The 22,355-nt window shown below is 35.5% G+C and overlaps 1 protein-coding gene across 2 annotated transcripts in view; it reads right to left on the bottom strand.

Annotated features, from left to right (window-relative positions):
• Positions 1-22,355, bottom strand: part of ATRNL1 (attractin like 1) — a 429,920-nt gene that overhangs the window by 255,574 nt on the left and 151,991 nt on the right. For both annotated transcript variants that reach the window (XM_058028925.1, XM_058028926.1), the window contains exon 21: positions 18,745-18,797. In XM_058028925.1, the coding sequence (XP_057884908.1) occupies positions 18,745-18,797 (53 nt within the window). The remainder of the gene's footprint in view (positions 1-18,744; positions 18,798-22,355) is intronic.

Here is a 22,355-nt window from a genome sequence, read left to right as displayed (position 1 = left end):
AGAAAAGCTGTGTCAGGCTTTTGTTGGATTTAATAGTTTGCTTACTGCTGACAATCACCTTTTCTGCAGCAACACATCATCTGAAAAAATACACTCTGTTGTATCCTATGGGAAGACTGACTTAGAAAGAGAAAAAAGCCCACTATATTGTCTTAATAATTAAAGAAAATTGTTTTGGTTTGGTTTTGTTCAGGGTTTTTTGGATTTTTTTTTTTTATAGTGAGTGTGGAAGGAAAAGTAGAAAATAAAGGTTCATAGAATATCCTGAATGCGGAGGAATCCAAAAAGGAGTGACATGAAAGGAATTACCATTACATTCAAAGGTGAGAAGTACACTTTCTCTAATATTAGTCATCACAGTTTGTTATTCAAATAAGAATAAGCTGATCTACATGTCTTAGTTAACAAGTTTTGACCAGGTCTCTGCATGTTTATGAAGGCAAAAGATGAATAAACACAAAATTAAAATGTCCCATTAATTTATTCATAGCACTCTACACTTCTATAGTTATGCAAATCTAATTAATAAATTTCATTGACTGTTGTGCCATATCTCCATGTTTAACAATAAGATGACCACGGTACCAGAACATCTTTAAATGTAACAGGACAGGAAAACATGGCAAGTAAAGATTGACCCCTATTAAATGTATTAACAAACCCTTTAATAATCATGACTAGAAAGGGGGAAGGGTTAGGAATAATGTATAGAAATGCTCAATCTCCTGATCTGGTCAACTTGGAGCTCCTCAAAATACAGATAACTGCTTCAGCAGTCAATGCATCTTTGCAAACAGATTTATTGTAAAGGTGTGGTAGACCAGCACCACAGAGAGCATTCCTACAGAATTCTGGCTACATCAAGGGCTACAAGATGCAAGAAGCAGCACTGACAAGCTTGGACAAGATATCACTGATTTTCCCATAAGATATGGAAAATTACCACTTAAATATGTCACAGTATTCTTCCAAGCATAAACTGCATCCTCTCAGAGATGCAGACTATCAGCCAAAAAACCAGAAAAGGTATATAGATAATATCCTATCATGAAGTAACATTAGAAAGACACATAGGACTCTTGTCTCCCAGTCACGAATGAACAGCTCTTCCGCATACAAGTTTAAAAAAAATTCAAGTAATTTACTTTTAAAACAATATGACCTTTTTTTCCCCCTGGGATTTGTTGTTGGTGATGGTGGTGTTGTTTAGTTCTTTGTTCTTGGTTAATTTTAAAATAATTTTTCAATTTATGTTTTACTTGCTAATAAGCCAATAAAGTATGAACTGATATTTCAAGGAATGCAGGAAAAATCCTGACACTTATAAAAGAACTTAAACTACAGCGTTTCTAATAAATTTACCATCTGTAACAAATCAGAAAATTAATTCCACTTTTTTTATTGCATTCTCACATACAATACAGTTGACAGTAAATTTTGAAAAACAGTAAGAGTTAATTATGTGTAGAGGCTCTCCTTTTGTACCCAAGATAACATTTTTTACTGTGTTATTAATGACTCTATTATTTAATGGTTGATCAATTTGATACTTCATTAATAGCAGGAAAGTTCAGTAGGAAGCCCCACACATTATGTCCTCTGTAGCACTCAAAAGCCTTGAACAACACAGCTTCAAGAGCAGCTCTGAGATCCAACACAAGAACTCGCCTTGGGATTCCTCAGAGTAGCCAAAGGATCTCTAAATTACACCAATTCCACAGAGATCTGCCACAGGACAAACCATTAAATCCCCGTTTGGCCATGCCTGGGTGCTGTAAAACAGAAACACTTATTCCTTCAGAGACAATTCCAGCTCAGGGAAGGTACCTAAGGTGAGCATGACTCAAATGAAGCAGACAGCAGGGCCTGAGTGCAGTTGGGTCATTCAACTGCACAAAGGAATCAGGTGCAATGAAAGAACTGACACTGAGCCAACACTCCTTCCCATCTTTCCATGGACTGCAGAAGTTTGCTGAAGAAATTTCACAGATTGGAGAAAGGTTCACAAAACTTAAAGGAAGATTTGTCTGGACCTATTCTGAAGGTGAAAATTCCAAATCTTTGAAAGTCTCTAAAGTTAGGTTTTATTAGAATATAAATTAGCAGAACTAATTCAAGAAGAAACTCAGAGCAGAAATTAAAAGGGATTGTAAAGAGGACTCTACCCATTGCACCCTGCTGTTGTATCACTGTCCTTCCTCACTCTCTCCATCTGCTTCATTCTGTAACTTAGGAGACTCTTCCTCCACATGTATTCAGGAGCTCCCAGGGAAAATATCACCTCCCTCTCCTCCAGAAAACTCCACCTTCTGCAGACTGAAGCAGGCAGAACAGCTTTCCTTAATACTGCCAAACCTCCTCCTGAACATAATATATACCAACGCATGGTAAGAGCACATAAACGAAGCAGTTACACAGTACATCACACCATATTTCCCAATTCATAGTGCCATTCAAACTAGAGAGCTTAGCCTCAACAGCAGTACAAAATTTAAACTAAAAGTCAGTTCTAAGACTACGACCAGTTCTGAAAAGCTAAATGTAAAAGTATCCAACAATATAATAACTAAATGTAGAAATAGATGTTTAAAGTACATTTAGTATATCCTGTTGATAAATATGTATATGTTGTGTATATTTATAACAGGAATTTAGAGAAGCCTAAGTTTCTACTCCATGTGGGTTTGTTTCTACTTTAAACCTTTACGAAGCCACCATAAGTAATTTTACCCTTTACATAAACAAATGAGACTTTTCGTATTTCTGTTTACCAAGAAAGAAACACAACAAGTCTACTCATCAGATGACTCAAAGCAGCAGGCAGAGAGAATTTAAAGAGCCATTTTCTAGCCTATAATCTCGTGAACTTTTATAACTCCCTGAACTTTTATGTCTAAAGTTCCATGGGAAAAGTTTATAACAACATGGAAACCTCTCCACAAACTCAGAGCTCAGCTCACAGCTCAGATCTTAGTTCCCCAGCACACAACACAGTATTTGGAATTCACAAGCTGGGTTTTTTGAGCCAGGAGTCAGCCCAGAACAGTCAAATACCTATGTTTCCAGGTATTTCACTTTCACTTTGTCTTAGAAATCATTGATTAAAGTACAAAAAAAGTGTTGGGAGATAGGACCACAATACCACCCTGACACCATCAATGGCCAAATATTACAAGTCTTACAGTTATTGAGTTTTTTCACTTCTCTATTTTGATTTTTTCAAAACCCTTGACTGCTTTCAGTCAAAGGAGTCATTAAAATCAATTCAAAATGCCAGTAATAAGCATGTGTGAGAACATAACAATAATTAGGTGAAGAAAGATATTTAATGAAATAAGGAAAATGAATTTCAAAGCAATCCTTTAACTCTAGTATCGCTGTTAATTTTCAAGAAACCTCTCTTTTTCATCAATAAAGGTCAATGACTTCTGATAAGAATTATATGGTTTAATATGAAAGTTTTGTACTCATCCAAAAAGGAACAGAACAATTCCCATACTCAAACTTTTGTATTGGAAGAAAACTCTGATTTTTAAAACTACAGAATACTCCCAAAAAAACAAAGGCCAGAAAGAAGTTCTTCAGTATTTCTATGGTGCCTCTATATTCTGTGAGAATATATAATTACAATGGTAATTACTTTTTAAAAAGGTAATTAGATGGAATATGTTTAGTATAAATTAGTGACAAATTTATATATGAAAAGGTATGGTACAGGGAAGTATTAAGACTGTAAAATGAACCACTACAAATCAAGGGTGCCTGTAAATTATTTTTGGGTGAGTGCTCCCCTAATGGGCAGCTATTCAACACTTTGTTCCATGTTCAGTACTCAGTGTTGGGCCCATGCCTCATTTACTACGTGCTACACAAGCCCTTTTCTCAAGATGGAATTAATTTCTAATGTGGCTTTCTATAGTATTCATCACTATAATTTTCTAAGTTCTTCACAAAAGTTAATGAATTTGTTACAACATTACTGAAGATGAGAAGGCATTTGAGTGCCATTTTATAGGACAGGAAATGAAACAAAGAGACCAAGGACAAAGCCATCCAATAAAATGAGCAGCCAATCTGAAATACCTGGACTTTGATTTTTCATAATACTTTGAATTATATAACACTATGTATGAAGATTGTTATTTGGTAGCTCCTTCCATCATTCATTGTAATTCCTTCCACTTTTCCAACAAAACAGGAAAGGAACACACATTCAACTTTCCATTACATTATCACTGATTCATTCTCTACAAATTCATTCAGTGCATTGTGGAGTGAAAGTTCCTTGGGAACTGGTATATAGCAATATTATTAAAAACTGTGCAATCACACTCTAATAAAGAAGCAAATATAAAATTATTGTGACAGCAACCTTCATTCTTCCACCATCCTGCACCCACTGCCTATGCAGCATATTTCAATAAAGGGGGTTTATTAAGTAATTTAAGAATCAGGCTGGAGTAAATTTTAGAGAACAACTTCTGAGCTATCTTTTACCTTTGAACAAATCATTCCAAGAGACTATCCCAGTTCACTGCATCTCTCAGCAGGAGGGAAGAATGAACCTAGGTTCCCAAAAAGGGAGCAAGAACATTCCCAACTGGACACACTCATTCTAAATTTGGTCACTGGCCATTCTCCCCTGGTTCCTCTCACACAGTTTCTAAACACACATTTTTAAAGCTGATGAACAAAATGGCAAAACAGTTTCATACATATACAGAATTTCTGAGAAATGTCTATTCATTTTAGCTCCAAAAGTTTAAGTTTAGCAAAAGATCTAAGCCAAAAGTACTGCAACGTATATCAACCAGATTTACAAAAAGAGCATGGAACTAGACCCACCCACCCACCCACAATATAATCTCATTCTCAGCTACAACCTAATTATCCCATTTTTAAAATATTAGGTGAGGATCACATGATCTTTACTCAATCAATGACTAAAATAGGTTTTTTTCACATTTTTTTCTGATAAGAAGAATAAATTCTATTTTGTGAATAAACCCCTCAAAAATCTAGTGCTCTTTTATTTTTACTTGAAATCACTTAAAGTTGTAAGAACCTCCATCATTATTGCAATTTCAGACTCGTCACAGTCTTCCCACACTCTTCTATTTAAGGATCTGTCTATTCATGCTGATTCTAAAATTCATACTCTCACCTCTTCATTGCACAGGCAGTTCGTCTCTCTCCTCCTCTTTCTAGTGATTGGTCTCTATTTTCAGCTTGATTTTGTTGAGAACAGAACTATTCATATTCCTCTCTATCAGTAAAAATGCTGCTTTTGAAACCAAGTACCATTACCAAATGTTATAAATCATATTCATCTGTGACCAAAATGAAATTCTCCTTGTATTACATCAAAGTTGGGGGTTACCACCAGACCTATTTTCTGTCAGGATAATTATTTTGAACTTTCAGAGCAGCTGCCTGATTCATTCCTCTGTCATCTGTATCTAGCAGTCATCCACTGCCTCATTGTCATTTTTATATTGAATATGTTTGTGTCTGACATTACTTGTCCATTGTGATAAAACAAAAAGTCATTTACTGTGAAGACTTTACTAAAAACTTGCATTTTATTATATGTAATCAGAGCACAATGAGCTTGAAAAAACCCAGCATTTACTATTTATATGCCTTTTTCCATTTCAAGAAAGAGCATGGGAGAATGAATTTCATATAAGTTCAAAGTCTTTAAAAATATAAAGCAATTGAAAGTCATTGTTCCTTTCACTATACTTTATAAAAATGTACTGGTCTAAAAAGCCCACAGAAAGACTGAGGGATTAGTGTCATAATCAGAAAACTGTGTAACTAAGTTTAATTTTAAATAGAAATCTTTTATCTTATTAAATTCTCCACTGCTATTTGGAAAGGTCTAGTAAGTTGTCAGTTTTGATTCTAAGGGAGGGCCAGAAAAATCTACCTGTATTAGAATTTTCCCAGCTAAATTTTGCTTATTTTCTCAGGCCACTCTGTATTGACTAAAACTTTCAGTGGATGATGGAAATGCATCATGTTCAGAAGGGTAACTTTTGATTTTCATTACTGAAAATAGAAAGACCTAGAAGGTTCATTAAGTCTGGACATTTAAGTTTTACAAGGCTAATTAGGTGAGCTGTATCTTGCCATAGCTGTCACAGAAGTGTAGGTAGGAAAATGTCATGGTAAACAAGGCTGGGCTTGTGGCTGAGATCTAAAAACTGAGGGACAGATAGAGTCACCTGGGGTCTTTTAAGCATGCAAGTTTAAGATGATGCTCCTAAAGTTTTAAACCCCAGACCACAGCCAATTATTATTTTTCCTAAATATTTCATTAAACTCTTTACTGAAATGCTGTAACAACTGATGAATTTACTGTTAACAGCTGCAGACGCTTTTCCAGCTCTGCTGAAGAACATGGTTTATAAACAAAGTGTGGAAAGCAATGGCTAGGGAATTATGAGCAAAATATTAGCAAAAGAAGCAGCAACAAAGAAAAATAAGTGCACCAATCAGCAGGTATCCAAATGCCAGTTGTAGGAAAAGGTCTAGGTGTCTCCAATGATGGAACATTTCAGAACTCAGAGCACAGTCCTGTCAGAAGTGTGTTATTACTTGACAGCAAGGAGTACTTCATAAATGTATTTTTGTTTTGTCACACTGGACCATCTTTGTAATCCCTTAACTCTTGTAGTATTCATAAAGTGTTAAAAGAGTGAGAAAAAAATACAAATAAAAAGCCAGGGGAAAAAAGGTCATTATTGTGGAAGAAATTAAAATTTCTCTCTCCATGATTTTTTTTCATATTGATCTAAATGCATCACCACTTTTGTAACACTCATATTAATATTACAACTCTAGCACGTATTTTTCAATATACCAGCATCAATACCCACTAACCTGATTCTAATTTACTGCTTTCATTATATAGTCTCTACACACTGAGGAGATCTCTGATCTGCTTGTTCTGACAACAGAAGTGGCACATCTAAGAAACAACAATGTTAAATTATTGTTTGACTTCATGTATTATTGCCAAAGAGGGATGTTTCCTGTCTAGGAAAGCAGTAAATGAAAGCAGTGAGATTTTCATGCTATTTTAAATCTTGCTCTCATAACTTTCAGTTTATTGTATAATCCCTAAAAGTCTACTACATCTCCTTTTAGAAATGATTTTTTGAGAAGCTTCTATTTATACATGGATCAATGCTGAAAATATGGGCATGGCAGAAGTACAAATGTAATTTTTAAATTGTTTATGCTTTTATATACCTATATACTCAAGCTTTGCTATAAATTGGGAACATCAGAAGTTAATCAGACAATAACTTCTACATCTTTATTAGCAGAGCTTTTATCCTGCTTCTCAAATAACCAAACACAGATCTTAACAATTGAAGAACAACCTCCTGTTACTCAGGTCTTCCAAGGAGACAGAACACACGCTTTATAAATTGTCTATAAATATAAATAGATAAATAGGTGCTCCTGCAATATGCCAACATTTTCAAAATTCTCCTCTTTCCCTTTTCTCATTATTTAGCTGAACTTTGCTTAAGAAACCCTAAATCCACAACCCAAATGACAGAACACACCCCATGTTGCTTGACTCCGCAGGACTTGTACAAACTGCACAATGTAACTTCAAGTTGAGATGTTTCCACTTTGCTGTATTCTCAAACCCTGTTAATTTTTTTAGTTCTGAGAAGTAAAATCTCTCATAGCAAATAAATCCAGATCAGGAAAATTGCACTTCATACTGGATAGAAATTATGTCATATACCTGACTGAGCAGGGTCCTCTGTTTTAAAGTCACAAATTAGAACAGGTACTTGTATTGTAATAAATATAAAATGCTACATCTCCATGCAGTAGAAACACAATTACATTACAGCTTTGAAAAGAAGAAGAACACAAGCACGTTTTCCTTTAAAATACCATTAGGTATTTTTAGGGTAAAATCTGTTGATTTCATTAATAACATTCTCACTCAATAACATTGCTCATGCTAAGAACTGAGTGCCAATTCAGCAAAAAATATTGATAGAAAATTAAAATTCCAAACATTCACAAATGAAATTACATATCTGTAATACTGCCTAATCCATTTTACACAGCCTTTAAAACAGACAGGAGGAAATATCTCAACCCTAGGATGGAATAAAATACAGAGTGAAAAAAAATAAAAATAGAAACAATAAACATTCCCCTACTTGCTACAAGTTTGATTTGTAGGACTGGCTGTCAGGTACATAAAATAATAAACAGTTTGGTTAAAATAAGCAAATTGAAATAACGGAGGAAGGAAAAATGGAGCCCCAAAGGCTGTTTTCTTCAACCCCAGTGCAGTCACCCATCCTTCAGAGGAGATTTATTCTTTGCCTCAGAGAGGAAACATTGGCCACCATGGCAGGGCTCACTGACTCCTTTCTGAAAGTGACTTGGAAAACTCAATTTCCACCCGAAACAGCTGCCAGCCATTAAAAGAAATATTATATTTTCCCGGTGTTATTTTTTTCTATAAACCAGGAACTAAATACAGCTGTGCTTTCATTATTCCTTTTTTTTTTCTTTATTTGGCCATGGAAAGAAATTACTGTGAACCAAAATGTGCAAATAGAATAAATCTCTTCTTTTATTGTTATGGTTTGGTTGGCTTTTTTCAAAATAGCTTAATACAGACCAATTGAGACATACCATTACTCATTGATACATATCAAGCACAAACTTTTTGACACAGATTCTCTGAGAACTGAATTAGCATGTAAAAAGGAACAGCAAACTGTAGCAAATACTGACAGTCTGTTTGTTCTTGGTATTTGAAAAGCAGTAATTGTTCCTATCACTGCAACTGACCTTCACAGGGCAGAGACTGTGGTGGGCAGTCCTTGCCAACAGACATGAAGTGACACATTTGCATGATGGAGCCATACAGTGCCTTCTTTAGTAGTTTTCCATTTTTCTCTTTCCACCATTTATTCTGTTGTTCATTTTAGCAATGACCTCTCCATGTTCTCTCTCATTAGCCACTCCCAACATCAGAAAAGGCTCTAGCACTTTAAAATCTGTCTGGCCACATTTTCAAAAACAAGTACAGAAGCAGTATGTATTTCTATTCAACAGAGGTAGAAATCTAAAATTCTCATATCATTGATGAAAAAAAGCATGATATTGTTGCCCTTTTAAGACTTTTCTTCCCACATTTTGCATTGCTTGTCATTTTTATAAAATTATTCTGATGGCCGTGGCATTTCCTTAAGGGGCTAATACAGTAAAGTACATTTATTTCCCCATAACATAAAAAGACAAATCAAATACATATATATTACTTCTTTACCAGTGTATCTTCATAGTCTTTGACAGATACATTTTTCAACTTTCCCTTAATGTCTAGTTTGCTATTGTATCTATTTCCTAGCATGCACTGCTGCTTTTTGACCTCACACAGTTTGCTCTTCCATTTCATGTCAGCATTACCCTTTATATCAAGTGACTTCCAAATTACACTTTGCTGTCAATGAGTTATATTTCTGGAACATATTTTAAAATAATATTCACAATTCAAGCTAAGAAAAAGTGACAATAAATTAATATCAAAGACTCACAGGCTACTTTGCAATATGCTGAAATGGAGCTGAGTTATTGAGTCACAAAGCTGAATTTGACAATGTCCACATTTAACCTAGTTTACATTTTCCTTAAATTTATATAATCCAAGGTTTTGTCATTCTCTTGAGATAGAAATGACCCCTAATTCTTGTTAATGATGGCACAAAAGTCCCTCAAATACCCTGTAAGGGCTTCCCAGCACTAATTCTAAAGCTGGAGACATCCTTGACTGCTCTCTGGACTTTACAGGCCCATGTGTGCATTAGGTGGTTCAGAACCCACACCCGAACAGTGGAACTCACACTACAGGACATTTGCATTAATGGAAGAGGCTCAGCTGTCCTCCAGTGCTCCATGTGTGCCAGCAGGCAAAAACACTCCAGCTGACTTGGAATAATACACTTGTTTGACCAAGAACTCCCAAAAGAACCAACTCAAATCTCCCACATATCACAAGACACTTATTGAAGTCAGGGTGTGTTTTTTCCTTTTTCAACTGGTTCAAGATTTCACTACAGATCTTCTTGAAGTCCTGCTGATCAAGAATTCTCTTTTCCCTGGGCAGTCAGCATGGGAAGCAATGCAACTGCAAAAGCACCACAGGTGTTTTCCCTTGGCTGTCAGAAGGTAAAGCAAGGGACCCTGAGGGATCCTTTCCCATGGCATTCATTTCTTACAGCTCCAGCTCAGGGAGCTCCAAGGCCTCCAGGTGTCAGAGGAGTGACAGCTCCTGTCCCCTGGGGAGTGTTCAGGAATCCCACACACACAGCACACTGAGCACCCAGCACAGGGATTCAGACAGCATCCATCCCTGTGAACACAAGCTCACTATATCAACAAAATCAAATGTTGTTTATTTGTAGATACTTGCACTGCTTTCCTTCTCATTTAAAACACTGCTTCCTACAAGGGCTAGAGTCCCCTACAAAGCAAAGGATGTCTTCTGAACGAGACATCCTGCTGCTCTTGCCTCACCAAGATCTATAAATACCCACATTTTATACCTATAGCTATTTTACTGTAATATTATATATTACACTGCAAGTAAAATAATACAAAAAATTACCATGGCATCTGTGGAACAGTCCTCTAATTCAGACCTTTAACTGCATGAATACAAGGTATGATTTTTCTTCTTTTTAGCAGTTAGAAAGTTCGTTTCACCACTGTTAGTTTGTCCTACTTCTTTGAGTTAGGGTAGCATACCTGCTATTATTAATGAATAATTACTAAATTAATTAAAAGGTATTAAATAGTAATTGTAAGAGGATGCCAGTTGCTAAATTCACTAGTATATAAGCAGAAGCTACCAGAGAAAGCAAATAATCTTCATTTCAAAAATAACACATGGATTGTTAAGCAAAGAAAATCCACAACATTAAAAAACATTAATTACAAAGATGAGAAATAAATACATACATGGAAAAATTCTCCAACCTAAAGTAAAAGCTGAAAATGATTGGCAGCAAATCCATTTCCTCAGCCTGCCCAACAAAGCTGCAAGCCAACCTAGCATTTGGCAAATGAGTACACAGAGCCTGGGGTGAGATCATAATACTTTATTAGGAGCTTCAGCTTCAGATGTGGTTATTGTTTTAATTCTCTGCAAGGCGACAGTTGGTTTGTGCAGTTATTTTAGCTCAGGGCAAAGACTGTGTTTGTCTGTTGCTCTTTATAAGTTCTGAGTTGGTAGGTTTGCTGAGGCTAATCTTTTATCAAGCCATCCTAGAATTGTCTGATTTAAACTATAATCTGTTCCACTAGACTCTTTAAACACTAAGAAGATTTCATTTTAAATAGAATTTTTTTGCATGAGTCCATATATTCAAAACACAATGTCAGTCATTACTTTGACTGTATTTATAAATAATATAGATTTTTTTCAGTCTGTATCAAAGTCAATCAATGTTAGATATAATTGGTGGAACTCATAATTTTAAGTCAAGCATGACAGTTTTACAATTACAATATGTATTTGGTTGAAATTAATGTTGTCCCAAAAGGAAACATGAATTGTTCAATCAGTAGTGAAGGTGGTGGCTGCTGGTATACATCTCCCAACTCAGCCAAGGCAAACACGTTTTCAAGAGCTAAAATTTATTGTTTATGCCCTTTAAGTCTCAACATAATTTTTAAATATCTGGAAAATCCCTGCTAACAGTTTTACTTATAGTGCTACTTGCTATTTATCTTCTAAAACACTCTCCTTGGAATGTTCTTGAGTTTAATTTTTCTCTAAGTATAACAAGTCTGCCACCTAGTGCTTTATGGTACCTCTAGTACATGTTTTACTTGACAATTCTTTTTTCCAATTTTATTGACAAAAGAGGTCATGTTCTGAGTTCCTGAATGCATCAACATGCATGATTTTAGTATTTAAAGAGATTTCTTTAAACAATTTTAATTTTCCTTTTTATTAAACTATAACATTGGTAACATAATAAATGTTACTAAAAATTGGCTTATATTAGAATTTTGACTGTGACTAAGCCCTGAAAAGAAAGAAAGAAAATACATTCGAATAATAAGGAAAACAGGTGGGATGAACTATCAGACCCTGTCAATAGGTCTAGTAAGCTTAAACTGCATTTTGACAACAGAAATAAGGGTGGATCATCCTTTTGATCTGAGACAATATTGAAGTGATATTTCTAAAAATTAATTGGAAGTTGTCATAAATTATCTACATTTAATAATTAAACAATCTTTCTAGCTACTACTCCTAGGAGAAAAAGAAATCAGGACTTACAAAGTCCTTAGTCCAAAGACCAGATATGAAAAAGTAATTAGACTTCTTAATTTTTAGCAAGTAAGACAAATTTTTAATAAAGGAGATAAAAGAAATAAGTGCTTGAGGTTATTTCTTTTCAGGCACCACATACAGTGCATAAAAATATGGTTTAAAAGTTTTAAACTAAAATACAAATTTACTACATAGAAATTGTATGGAGAATAGGTACAGACTAGCACTTTTCTTTACTTTTCCCTTTTTGAAATCCTGGTGTGTCAGCACTAGTGGGGCTAATACAGCTTCAGGACTGGACTAGAATCCTTATGAGGCTCTTCACCAGAAGCAAAATTTGCTTTTTTGTCCCCAGCTCCCTGCACAGACACCAGATATTATCTTGAGAGGTTTTACTGAATGTACATTTCATAGTTTCTCACCAATTTTGCACATGAAAGTATCATTCTTCATCTTTGTGAGCTGCTGACATACTGAGGGAATTGCTTATTGCTATCCTGTCTGTATTTACACCAAGGAAAGAAGCAATAGTCTTATAAGCTATAATGATTTTATGGCTCAGAGTTTAGAATGGCAAAGCCATAAACCAATTATTCAGGTCAATCCCAAAAAAGTCATTGCAAAATGTTTAGTAGAGCACATACTCTTTTCTGTGGTTTATTTCAGTAGAAAAAGAGCAGCTAATAAAATCGAGCCATTAAGAATCAAACAAACAAACCAACAAAAAACTATGACTACTGTTTTCCTGCTTATAATAATGTTGGGGTTTTTTATATATAAGCTAAACTTTGCAGTGTGTTCTCTGATTTTCTATTTTCTCCCTATATGTCCAGGAGACTGAGTGGAAAACTGAGAGGTGCCAGTGGAATTTGTATACCTGACTTCTAAGGCTTCTGCAGATGGGCCCAGCACCTTCCTTCCCTGCATGTTTCATCCCAGAAAAACAGCTGAGAATGGTGGTCACTCTCTATGTGAAGCCATCCACAAAAGGCATTTCATAAAACACTAAGGTAGGAGAAAAAAGGAAGAGCTCCAGAAGGAAACACCTAAAAAATGGTTAAAATAAAATTTGTACATTTTTTCTACCTTTTTATATATAGATATTAAGGCCTTATCTTTTTTAAAGGCTATAAACCCAACAAATATCTGGATCAGGGGCATATGATCAATAAACAGGTTTTAATTCCACAAAAAGCTGCAAGTCATTCAATCCCTCCCCAGTTTAATTCTCTTTGCAAATGACCCATCCCTCGTGACCTCTTAACTTTTGGGTTCTCTAATCCTTCTCAAAGGTCAGGTTCTAATCCCTAAAAGCAGGCCCGCTCTGCAGCATGGGAAACTCTACAGTGTTACACTGGATCTAAAAAACACACACACTATTTATATTTATATTTATATTTATATTTATATTTATATTTATATTTATATTTATATTTATATTTATATTTATATTTATATTATATTTATATTTATATTTATACGTAATGCAAAGGCAAGCTTCATTTTATTTTTCTTTGCATTCACAAATATCACAGGCCCACAAAACTGTCTGTCCAGCCAAAAGACGAGCACTAGATTAATTAAAATTGTTCACTTATAGCAATTTTTTTACACTGTGACCACATTCTGGCTATACATTGCTAAGGAAATCTTCTGGAATCCCTGAAACTTTCCCACTCCAAAGTGTGTTGCCTTGTAATTCACTATTGCTGCCTGTTTTAAAACAGCAACCAGTCTGCAGGAGCAAATGGAAAAGCTCTTCACTGTCAGCGGTGGTACCCAGAAATAATCCAAAAATTATTCTAAACACTTTTTTAAAAGAATAAAAGGGAAAAAAAAGCTAAGGTGTCTAAATCCATGCGCATTTTTTCAACTTCATTGTCTTAGCTAGGAATTTTCTTAGTGGACAAACAGGAAAATCTTGAGTGCTCAGCTCATGAAAATTCTAACTATATGCAGGCAAACAATGTGATTTACACTGGCAGGAATGATTTGTTGTAAGCTTTTATGCTTCTGCATGTAGCAGTATTAGAAACAGTTGTACTTCTTGTTTGATATGTTGCATTGGAACTCAAAATAATGTACATAAGCCACACATTTTGCAAAGTTTTTGACCTTAGAATTATGGCTATCTAAGAGAGGTTTATGGTGGAAAGTATCACATCCTCTCAAAACAAGTGATTGTTAGCATGCCTACAATTCAAACCTTGCATTGTAACACATCATGAATTGTAAATTTAAACTTTCATTTTCTCTGGAACACTGGATTAACCACTTCTCCATTTATGATTTACAGCTTTGTGTCTGTACACAACCCAAGTGAAGATCACAGGAGTGGCATTCGTCCCAGTGATTCCTCCCAATCTGTCTAAAACCATCTGGTTTTGCTCCGTGTTCCCTTGCACCCAGGAGCTCTGACTGACAGCAATGCATTCCTAATGCTGATGTGTGAAGAACTAACGCGGCCATTTGGATGCACACTTTGCTATCGAGGTGTCACCGCCATCCATCACGCTGGCCCAGACACCAAGGAGCAAAAACAACAGCCAATACAAATGTACCACGACAAAATATCGTATTTATGGTTTGTGTACATGCATAAGTCAGCTGCACAAGCATCTCTGGCCTCCACTCAGGATTCATCTCTATGGATTGAATCAGTTTCTGATCATTCACAGCAAGATTGGCTTCCAACACACAGGGCTAGGGATACAGAGCCTCCCTACCAGAAATAGAGAGACAACCAGAAGCAGACCTGTCCTCAGCTAACAAGGATGTTTACACGGCCAAACAAAACTGTAGTCTCTAAAATCACAAAGCTTTCTTTTGCAGTAATACTGTTTTTATTTTGTATAATAAATCTTTGATAATGTCTCCTCTGATATTCCTAAGCTATGGCACATTGAACACTTTCAGCTCAAAAAATCCTTCCTCTCATGAAGTTCTAAGCTGCAAATTGTTGGATGTGAAGAGAGAATTACCACTGTATGTTTGTCCATTTGCTACAATCTTCCCATAGCATTTGTGTGCAGCCACTCCTGAGAACAGGGTTCTAGACTAGATAGATCATCATGCAGCTGCTCACACATTCTTATACATTCAGTACTTTTCTAATTTCTGTATCTCTGAGGCTTGCTCTCATTCTCTTGCTCTCCAAGTAGTTGTGCTTTTTCAATAGCACAATTCAGTCACAACTAAAATAATTTTTTAAAAGCCATGTACAATTATTTTCACACAATCTGTATAATATACTACTGCATACCCCATTACACATTTCTTATTCCATTCTATTAAGTTTTCATAATTTAAAGCAGAAAAACTACTCTTGTCTACTGCTGCTGTGTTTGGAATTGCCATATGAGAATGAAATCTGATGTTTAAAGCACCGTTCCTCTGATCTCTAGTTTATCCTTTTGGCACAGTATCTGTATTAAGATAAAGTCCCTGCAATGATTCAGCACGTTACCTCCTACATAAAATTCATTGTTTTCAGTCATGCCAGACCCATCCATAATCTTCCTGTGTTTCTATCTGTGCTCAGATCACTTCTTCAACCACAACACCATCCATGTACAGAATTAAAATTCTGTTTACTCTCCTACATCATTATGAGAGGAAACAAATAATGAAGAGAATAAAACAACCTGTGCTCTCCCAGTGGCAAACTGTTTTCATTTACCCTCTTAATCAGTCCATTGATGTCAATACCTGCACCAACACCAGCCTGTTTCCCCTTTCCTAGGCTTGAGGATGGCAATGACAGGCAAGAGGGGGCACAGAACTAGGCAAGGACTAGGTGAGATGGGCAGAGAGCTGGAGGAGATGAAACCAGCTGAGATTCTACCGGGCAGAGAATATTCACAGCATCCTAAGCTGCAGAAAGTTCTCTAAGGCAACAAGCATTCATCAATCCACATCCTGCAGATAAAGAGAAATCCAGGTCATCCAGTATCACAGGAAAGACACTTGGGATAAAATCCTGAAGTTTTGCTCAGAAGAGCATTCCAATTTAGGGCAATGTTTCCACAAGTGAAAAAAAGGGCAAAATTCAAATACTTAAAACTGGGCATTTTGAAGATGCTAAACTCAAGGCTAAACTCAAGCATGTGACTTAAAAGTTTTCCTGATGAAGATCCTAACCATACAGCAAATTATTATCTGCATTCACTGATTTTTATTCTAAGTAATAGAAACAGATGTGCCTAGAATTTTAATTTTATGCTGTTCATAAAGACATACAATTTCTTTTTCCCTCCTCTTGAGCAATAATATTCATGTGTTGTAAGAAATACACTTCAAGGAAAAGTAAAGTGGCATTTTAAGGATCTAAAGAGAAAGTTTCTTAATGAGAAGTGAACTAAAGCACAGAAAAAATACCATCCAAAATGCCTGTCTAGTACAAAACTGAAACATGGTATGGCCATATTTTAGAATATAGATAACAAATTAGAGAATTTCTTCACGATGTGTGTATATATGTATTTTTAATACATGATTTAGCAGGAAATGGACTGTGCTGGTAAGAAACTATCATTGAAATCTTAGGCTAGTCAGTTATCCATAAATTAACTGATTACTTCCCATTATGATGCACCATCCAGCAAATACAGAATTCCATTATTATTTATCAGTAAAGTCTCTCTATTACTACAATAAAATAACTCTGATAATTGTTTATATGGGATACTTTAAATGGCTGGAATATTAAAAGAAAATTTATTGTTACAAAACAACGAGATTTTTAAAATATTTTGAAATCTGACAGAAGACAAATAACAGTAGTGAGTTAAAAGTGAAAGGGCATCTTGAATATAGTACAATTTGTCTCCAACATGATTTATAGACTCAGCCTGAAACATGATAGCAAAAAAATAAGGTTTTTTCATGGAGGTGCCTGAGGTCTACAAATCTCATTACTGTCATTTCTTTTCAATCTCTTAAATTTAATAACACTTATTTCTAAAAGACAAAACAAACGTTGACACACATATCAAAAATAGCCTATATATAATTGTATTTAAAGTATGAACTTCTCATGTACTCACTCTAAACCTAAAATAAAATATTTAATTTTTATATAGATACAAAAAATTACTCTTCTAAATACTGATACTTCTGTTTTAAAGTAAGACACTTTCCTTATGCAAAAAATAACAAATGGAATTTAATTTACTGACCAAGAGTATCTTAAAGACACAGATTTCAAGAGTATTTTCAACTTGGTCTACAACATTTAAAATTTATGTTCCAGCCTAAAGTATTACATTCAAACTTATGATGTCTGAGAGAAAAAAAAAAAAAAAAAAAAAAAAAAAACAACAACAAAAAAAACCCCACACCAATGTTCTTTAATAGCTGGCATGAGGAATAAATGTTTTAGGCCTAGAGATATGTCAACATCTGTAATATAGTATGTAATTTACTCTTTTGTTCTGTAAAACATACCTTGCAGATGCAAACCATTTAAGGTAAGAAAAACAGATTAGCAAAGAAAATAAACCTTCCTTTATTAGGTAAATGATGCCTTAAAGACACACTAAAATAAAGTTGTTGTGTATGTTGTAAAATAAAATGCTAAGAAACAAGGCCAAAAATCAGAAGAGAGGTTATAAGTATGTTCAGACATCTGTCTTTATGTACAAATTCAAGTTTGAGGCAGGGATGATGTTAGAAACAACAGACAAATGGATCCAATTGTCTGACACGGAGCAGGTACGTGCAAAAGTCACCAAAGTTAAAACAGTGTTCTCCAACATCCCATCTGTTTTTATGATGATTAAAATTACTATTGAACTTGATATTGGCATAGTAAAATTGGCACAGCTCACTAAGGGATTTCTGCACATGGGTAATAAGCATTCTCATCCCTTCAGGTCCTCCACTAAGACTATCAAAACTGCAACGCTTCAGAGTAAATTTGCCAGAGGCACCTTTTCTACGACATTAAGAACATGGAGACAACACACAGCCTCCTTTTATGGCACTGTGGGGAGCAGCTGTGTCTCATGTCCCTGGGAGGCACACTGGCTAAACCACTCAGAATGTCCCAGGGAATATTGCTGTTTACACTATTTGCATTTCTCCACCACAAAGTCTGTCTTTAAAGCATTGACAAAATTACTATTCCTTTCATTCACATATGATGAGATACAGAAAATAACCAGTGGCTCGGTCAGTCCCTCTAAGTCAGATGTAAGGAATCAACTTCTAGTGGACTTTAATTTGTGTTCTTGCAGACAAAGTAAGAGAAGCCCAGTAGGGCATTTTATTTTTCAGTCAAAATATCAATGTGCTCAATTTTGGAAAATCTCCAGGAACTTATTTTGTTTTTCCAAGGAAATGAAATTATCATATAATATGTAATCAACATTTCAGTATGTAGCATTAAAAATACAAGTACTCACAGTAGCATGTTCCCCTAAGTGGATTTCCAAGATACCTATTCTCAGAGTCACAGCTGCAGGGGGAAAAAAAAGACAAAACCAAATATTCCCATTAAACACAGTACAAATTTAATAAAAACACAGCTAGAATATTTATTCAAGTAGCATGACTTTTAGTACTACCAACACAAAATCGTGCAAATAAGAAGTATTTAATATAGTTCTTAATGAGGGTGTGCTACTTTCTGGAGGCAGCTCTCTGTCATATAAGAAAGCCAGAGTGACCAAGAGTTGAATAAAGAGCTTCAGCCACCTGGCTGAAGTTGGTGCCTGCTGTAGGACTCAGGGCAGGAATTCTGGGCTCTCTGCACTCTGATGAGCAAAGGAGAGCCAGGCAGCCACCCCAAGCACTGGATCTCCTTATCCCTGTCCCCAGTCACAGCTGATTCCCTCCCTGGTTTTGATCTGGCACAGCAGCATCTCAGCTACTGAACTTCCATGAACTCCAGTAGCAATTGCTCCTCTTCACTGACCACCCAGGGCACCGGGTGAAATTCAAACTGAGTGTGATGTACTGATGCTGCTGACAAGATGTCCACATGAGAAGGGCTGGAGAAATAGCTTTCTTATTGAGTAAGATAAGATATATAGCTATTTTCAGAGACATGAAATATCCTACAGAAATTCTGTTCAAATTCAGTTATATAACGTTACTCTAAAAATGCCAAATATCTTAATAGAAAATGATTAATCTGCTTTAGGTTTCCTTAGCTATTTCATGGAAGTCTCCAGCAAGGTTATAGTTTTCTCTTACATATACAGAAAGATTCAGAAAACAAAGAGAAAGCTAATCACTGCCTATTAAATTTCATACAAATATTTTCCCAGAAGTAATCTGAATCATTTAGTATCTTGGACTAGCTTTTCATTACTTTATTCTAACAAACTTAATTTGGAAGGACATATTTTTTCTGTTATTTTATTTGTGATTGGTATTAATAATACATTCTAACTTGGATGTCATCTCATTTAACAAGTTTCAGACTTTAAAATATTTTGATGTTTGTATTTCTGCTGCTTTCTTCAATAGTTTCTAAGTGGTGATTCCTAACATACTCATTTTTATTAGAGAAATAAGCAGAGAATCTCCTTGACCCTTTGTTATAATACCATAAAGAAAATAATCAGCAATGGCAATAAAATCAAAAAGTAGAAAAAAGATGTTCTGGACTCTGCCCTTGTGCACTCCTGATCCCACATTAGCATGAGAACTATTTGCAGGGTCAACTATATAGAAATTCAACACTTTTTTAATATAATAATTTTAGTGATTAATCTCCAAGAAAACAAACCCCCCTACACTTCAAATCTAACTGCAAAACACAATTAGTGGTCTTGTTCACAAAGTCACTCTCACCCCACAGTCCTTTCCACAGAATTTTGAATTTAGTAGAGTGAATTTAGAATTTAGAAGAGAGTCTGATCCTGAAGTAACTCTTTTGCATGTACTTGGAAAGGAGAAAATCTCTCAAATAGTAACACTGGTCTGCCTGAAAGAGCTCTTTTCTAAACATCACAAACATTCTACAAAGAACAGCTTGAAACTGAAACAATAAAAAATATATTCATGTCTGAAAGGGCCTTTAGATTTGGAATTCTGAAAGAGAGCTACAGGAAAGGGACTATTTTTAAAGCAAGGGTTTAAAAGAATTCACTTTCCTTTATGTAAGATTGCCACATAAATGAGACAGTGTATCATGTAGGAAATAATAATAGCATTGTAAGAGGACTATTTTTCCTCTTGAATTGTTTCAAACTCAAAGTAGATTAAATGTAGCCAGTATTTAGAATATGCTGGGGTTTTATACCTGAAGGAAAAAAAAATAAAAAATAACTCTGTACTTAGAGTCTGAGGATGAAGGCAAGAAACTTCCCCTGCTGCTCGCTGCTAATGGCACTGACCTGTGAGTGACATCCAAGAGCAATATTCAGCTCCCAACAACAATAACTTTTCCATGGGGAGAAAATAAACAAATTCCTCTCTGAACTCTTGCCCAGTCAAAGCACTCACCTGTGGTGCTTTGACACTGAGAATAAAGGTTCAGGATTTTTTTTTAATCTTGAAAATCTTAATGAAAAAAGACAGCTGTTTCCATACAGCTTGCCCTCTCCATTCAGCTGCCCTTTTAATCAGATGCAACCATCTCCTGTGGATCAATAAGTGCCAGAACCCAGGGATTTCCAGCATCACATATACCTTCCTTGCATTTTTATTTCTATTTATATCACAGAAAAAACCCAAACATGAATATATGAAATAAAAATATCTATGAACTCCATCTAACATAAGACAGGCTTCACAGCTTACAAGAATATACAAAGAAATGGTTAACACAAAAATTACTGGGTTTGAAATATGTTGCAACATACAAGTATTCATAAGTATCCATTCAAATCCAAATAATTACCAACTCCCTGACAATTACAGAAGTCACCTTCAAACATCTTGGAAACAAAAAAGCAATTCAATTTTACAGCCATTTCAGTTGTTTCAGCGTCACGTGTGATGGAATGATAAAATATGCACAATAAAAAAAGAACAGGGAATGACATCACAGCAAAGTATTTTGATGTATTATCATAGATATTATAGTCTCTGTGTTGGGAGCCTCATGGAAGTACTGAAGGAGGGAATGACTTTGGGCAGGAGAGAGCCCTGGTGGGTGCTATCCCAGAGAAGCTCCCAGCCTGACAGGAGCAGACACACAGCTCTGCCTGGGCACAGGATAAAAGGCACCATGGATGTGAGGGAGGAGGAACATCTCCATGGACAGCACCTGTACAGCTCAGAGGGAAAATCCAGGTTCATCTGGTGCTGCAGACACACAGGAACCCCAGGAACTGAAGGGGCATGAGATTTACCTGTTATCTGTGTTCTTTTTATGCCCTCTCATGAAAACAGCTGGTTTATTACACCATTTGTAGCCAGGCCTTTCATGCAGAACACTTCCATAATGTATATCAAGAATAACACGGGGGGGAGTTTTTACTAGTTAGGGAAGTCTGTTTTAATTTAAATGGAAGATACTGCTTAAACACTTGGTCTTCAGTGAAGGAAAAAAATGAAACTAATAGGATTAAGAATATATCTGAAATTATTCACACAAGCATGTATGGTGGGTTTCGATTAAATTTAGTTTTGTCTTTTAATTCTCTCCTATTTTATTAGCATACATATTGCTCTGCATTAGTCACTGATTATGGTTCCAATTACAAAATTTCCTATTTGCTGAATTGTTTCCTTATGAGCTTTACTCATTGTAGTAATTTTTGTACCTTTTCCAAAAGCCAGCACACATTGGACCATATGTGAAGCATAATATATTCCTCATATCTGAGAAATGGAAGCTACACTCATTATTTTATGTGCCATAGGGCCATGATCATTTGCTTTAAGTGGTCATAATGAACGAGCAGTTCCACTCTGGCAGGACTCCAAAGACACAGCTCCCATTTACAAGGACAAATGGAGGAAGGCTCCTATTAGGTTATGCACAAGTTCTATGGTTTGTTCCAATACAGAAGTATTCCATTCATCAAGCTCAGTGACCTTTGGATGGCCTGCTATTAGC

The sequence above is a fragment of the Melospiza georgiana genome, chromosome 8 (genome assembly GCF_028018845.1).
Source record: "Melospiza georgiana isolate bMelGeo1 chromosome 8, bMelGeo1.pri, whole genome shotgun sequence".
In the NCBI taxonomy this organism is placed as follows: domain Eukaryota; kingdom Metazoa; phylum Chordata; class Aves; order Passeriformes; family Passerellidae; genus Melospiza; species Melospiza georgiana.
The sequence above is the reverse complement of the archived record's forward strand: the minus strand, read 5'-3'. Positions and strand labels throughout refer to the sequence as shown.